At 46.0% G+C, this 4,026-nt stretch overlaps 1 protein-coding gene across 5 annotated transcripts in view; it reads left to right on the top strand.

Annotated features, from left to right (window-relative positions):
• The window catches only part of LOC117753756 (transmembrane protein 200C-like), a 5,300-nt gene extending 1,811 nt beyond the window's left edge, over positions 1-3,489 (top strand). For 4 of the 5 annotated variants that reach the window (XM_034572073.1, XM_034572074.1, XM_034572071.1 and 1 more), the window contains 2 exons: positions 2-144; positions 846-3,489. In XM_034572073.1, coding sequence (XP_034427964.1) covers positions 2-144; positions 846-1,920 — 1,218 coding nt within the window. In that variant the 3' untranslated portion in view covers positions 1,921-3,489. The remainder of the gene's footprint in view (position 1; positions 145-845) is intronic. The other variant, XR_004612306.1, reaches the window with a different exon arrangement.
• The last annotated feature ends 537 nt before the right edge of the window (positions 3,490-4,026 follow it).

Here is a 4,026-nt window from a genome sequence, read left to right as displayed (position 1 = left end):
GGGAGGAGAGAGGGGGGAGGAGCTCCAGAGAGAAGAGGGAAACGATGGAGGGGGAGGAGCTGACGACACTTTGAACCAGACGGAAACCATCAATAGGACGAGCCAACACCTTCCAAGAAGCTTTGTGGACGATTTTCTGGACAGGTAAGAAAAGTGATTCCAAACTTTAGTCTCATCAACTGTTGTCAGACCTGAGCTCCAGGTGGAATCCAGAGAATCGTCTCCAGAGCTTCTCCAGAGTTTGTGTTTCACAGCTGAACAACTCAGCAGCAGGTTTTCTGCACAGACTCGTTCACAGCATCAGATCCTCCTCCTGGTTCAGGTGAGAGGGGGGGCAGCCGGGTGCAGCAGACAGAGACAGGAAGTGACGTGTGACCTCTGCTGCAGAGGTCATGTGATCGTGTTTACATCACCTGACACCGTCTCAGCTCTGATCATCACAAACTCTCTTCACATCTTCCTCTGTGTCTTCTTCGTGTGTGTCAGCACTTCTTCACCAGAGACATTTGTTTTAGTTTCTTCATGTTTGTGTCCCGTGTTAGAAGCTCCCCCCCCCCCACTCAGTGAATCAGTGGAGGATCCTCTGCTGTTCACACTGCTCCTGGACTTAGACTTTAAACAGGAGCTCAGGAGGAGGAAGACAAACTGAGTCTATACTGAACCCTAACATGGTTCTTTAATCTGATTGGCTGTATTAAATCTTTAGTTTTGCTTTTTTTGAAGAAATTGTACTTTCTTGATTCTTGTTGTTCTGGTTTGTTCCTCATGGTTGATGCACTTATTGTGAGTCGCTTTGGATAAAAGCGTCAGCTAAATGAAATGTAATGTATTCAATCTGTCTGCAGGTATCTGTACTCTGATAGGCTGAAGGTCTTCGGTCCTCTCATCATGGGCATTGGTATTTTTCTCTTCATCTGTGCGAACGCTGTCCTTCACGAGAACCGGGACAAGAAGACGAAGGTCATCAACCTGCGCGACATTTACTCGACCGTTATCGACCTCCACAGCCTCCGCCGACCCCACCCCTCCTCCTCCGCCCGCCGCTCTTCAACCAATCCCCTCAATGGTCTCATTAACTACATCCAATCAAAGAGCCTGGAGAGTAAACCCAGTTCTTATCCTGCGTCCCTGATGAGCAGGAGGGAGGGTGGTGGTGGAGGAGGAGGAGGGGGAGCGTTGTCAAGGCAACAGTTGCTTGGCAGCAGCGGAGGAGGCGGTGGGGGCGGTGATAGGGGAGGAGGCTCTGTGTTCAGTATCTACCAGGATACCCCTCCCCTCGACTCCTCCTCCCACATATTACCCCTCCCCACCAGCTTCAGCCCGCTTCCCCCTCCCCTACAGAGGGGGGGGCTCAGCTTCTTCACCTTACCTTTACGCCGCCCGCCCCCCGCCACCCCCCGCCGGAGGCACTCAGCACGGGCCAGGACAGGGGGAGGTGAGGATGAATGTCTACCACGCCCACTAAGCTACTGCACCACCCCTTCACCCCGACCCCTCCAGGAGGCGCCGTTAGCAGCTTCCTGCAGTTCCTCCAGCCTCCACAGGGGAGCACCAGGAGGCTCCCAGGCCCTCTTCCTCTCCTTCTCCTCCCTCACCCCCTCCCACCTGTCTCTCTCCTCCCTGTCTCACCTCCTCTCCCCCTCCTCCCTCCCGATGAAAGACCCTCCTTGCAGGAGGCAGAGCCTGCCGACCGGGAGCGTCACCATTGGTTACAGGAAACTGACACAAGGAGAGGTTGCATCCTTTGAGTCGACAGAGATGACATCATTACACCCTGTGACCTCACAGAAGTCAGAGGAAATGACATCACAGAGGAAGTACTCAAACAGGGAGAAGCTGAGGATGATCACTCAGCTGATGAGACATGATGACCAATCAGGAGCTGACTCACTGACTGACATTACAACTCTGCACTCGTGACTTTTAATGATGTCATCGTGACATCGCAAAGATTCTGGATCTAAAATCAAAACAAACTGTTACCAATGGTAACCAGTGTCTCTATTTAAACACACGATGAAGAAGATGATGATTACAGGTTGTAAACGTCTCGCAGCAATAAGGCGTCTTCCAGACAAAAGAATGATCGCAGGAATAATTCTTTACGAATTCATGTCCATGTGGAGCCCTGGGGCCACCTAGAGGACGGGTGGAGCCATGACAGGTTCTGCTCTTTGAGGGGCCCCAGGTTCGTCCATCTCCACTGGTTATTCAACATTAGTTATAAACATATTCATTTATTAGTTCTGTTATAGAAAAATATCAGAAGAAGTTTTTGTTCTTCTCTGGCTCCCTCTGGTGGAGGCGCTCTAACACTACACTTCAGGACTGAAGGTGTGGTTGGCTCAGGGGCTCCCAGGGGCTCCCAGGGGCCCCCGAAAAGGTTAGTGAAGCCCTGCTGTCATTTGCAGAATTGTTTGAATTTGATTCATTCTGGAACTTGTTTTCATGGTGCAAGTGTGATGTCATGAATATGAGCTGATCTGATTGGACAGACTGTGCAGCATCATGAAGCGTTCGTTACGATGCTGCGGGGATTTAAACTCTGACAGAAAAAAATGAAAACAGCAGGAAACTGTAACATAAGAAGACCACATTTAAAACCAATAGCTCCACCTGCAGGTCAGCGAGTTGAAGTGTGCGCTGATTAAACCACTGCTCCTTTAACCTTCAGCTGATCAGAAGTGAACATAAACTAGCATGAAAACATCCAATAATCATGATTCATTTACAACCACACAATGTTTGTGTTTCAGGGTTAAAAGCTGAATGAGTTCATCTTTTATAAACTTGAATAAACTGTGACTTTAAATTAGTTCATTAAAAGGTTTCAGGATCTGAACGTGAACGGATTCGTTGTTGTCAAAGTGAAAGTTGTAGCTTCACGACCTCTTCCACTTAAAAACAAACGGTTTCATGTGAAAAGCACAAAACACAGACAATTATTTTAAAGTTTGAAGCTTCAGAAAAAAGCTGCTTCATTTCAACTGAAACATTTTCATCGGTGAATCTCAATAAAACTCATGAACCTGATGATGGTGTTTCGAGGTTTGTTCCAATGTTTCCTGATGTTACAGCTTCAATCTGACTGTGACTCTGTGACTCTGACTCTATGACTGTATGACTCTTTGACTTTATGACTCTAAATCTGTGACTCTTTGACTCTGATCTTGGACTCTATGACTGACTCTTTGACTTAATGACTTTGACTCTGACTCTTTGACTCTGAGACTCTATGAGTCCGAAACTCTTTGACTCTTTGACGTAAACACAATCTTTTATTTTCACATCTTCACTGTTTTTTTCACAGGACACTGAGTTTACAGGTAAATATCAGTCAGGTGACAGTGACATCATCGGTCAGGTGACAGTGACATCATCGGTCAACACCTTCACTGTAAAACTACTTACTAATTTTACATCGATCAGAATCACTTCCAGTTTTCTGTCACTAGGAGTCGATGTGGAATAAATATTAACTGTGTGTGATTCCAGTGTTTTTGTTGTGAGTATGTGAACAGCTGTTCTCACCATCTTCCTTCTGATTGGTGGGCGTGTTCACAGTGACAGATCCCTGACCTGTGAGGGCGGGGCAACTTACACCCTCATTGTTTCAATTGGGTCCTGGATTTAAGTTTGTTTTTAACAAGCAGCTGACACGAACCTATGATACAACGAGGAATCAAACACTGAACTGACACCGAGATGATTTACTGCTAATGAAGGACGATACAGAGCCAATGGTACGACTTATGTAGATCTGACGTAGATCTAGAGTCGACCTCACATAGATTATCAACACTCTAAACAACACTTTGTATTGATAAAAAATAGAAATATTTAGATATTAATGTGTTTGAATATTAATCTCTACTTTTATATATCGATCATTATATTTTAATCCACCCCCTCCTGTAAACATGGCTCCTACTATGACATAAGTATATCATGGTATGACATACCATGATATAAGTTCTGGATTCTCTCGATTTGTTTTATTATTTTCCATAACATTTAAATGTGACT

The sequence above is a fragment of the Hippoglossus hippoglossus genome, chromosome 20 (genome assembly GCF_009819705.1).
Source record: "Hippoglossus hippoglossus isolate fHipHip1 chromosome 20, fHipHip1.pri, whole genome shotgun sequence".
Lineage (NCBI taxonomy): Eukaryota > Metazoa > Chordata > Actinopteri > Pleuronectiformes > Pleuronectidae > Hippoglossus > Hippoglossus hippoglossus.
Note: the sequence above shows the minus strand (reverse complement) of the source record. Positions and strands in the feature narration are given on the sequence as shown.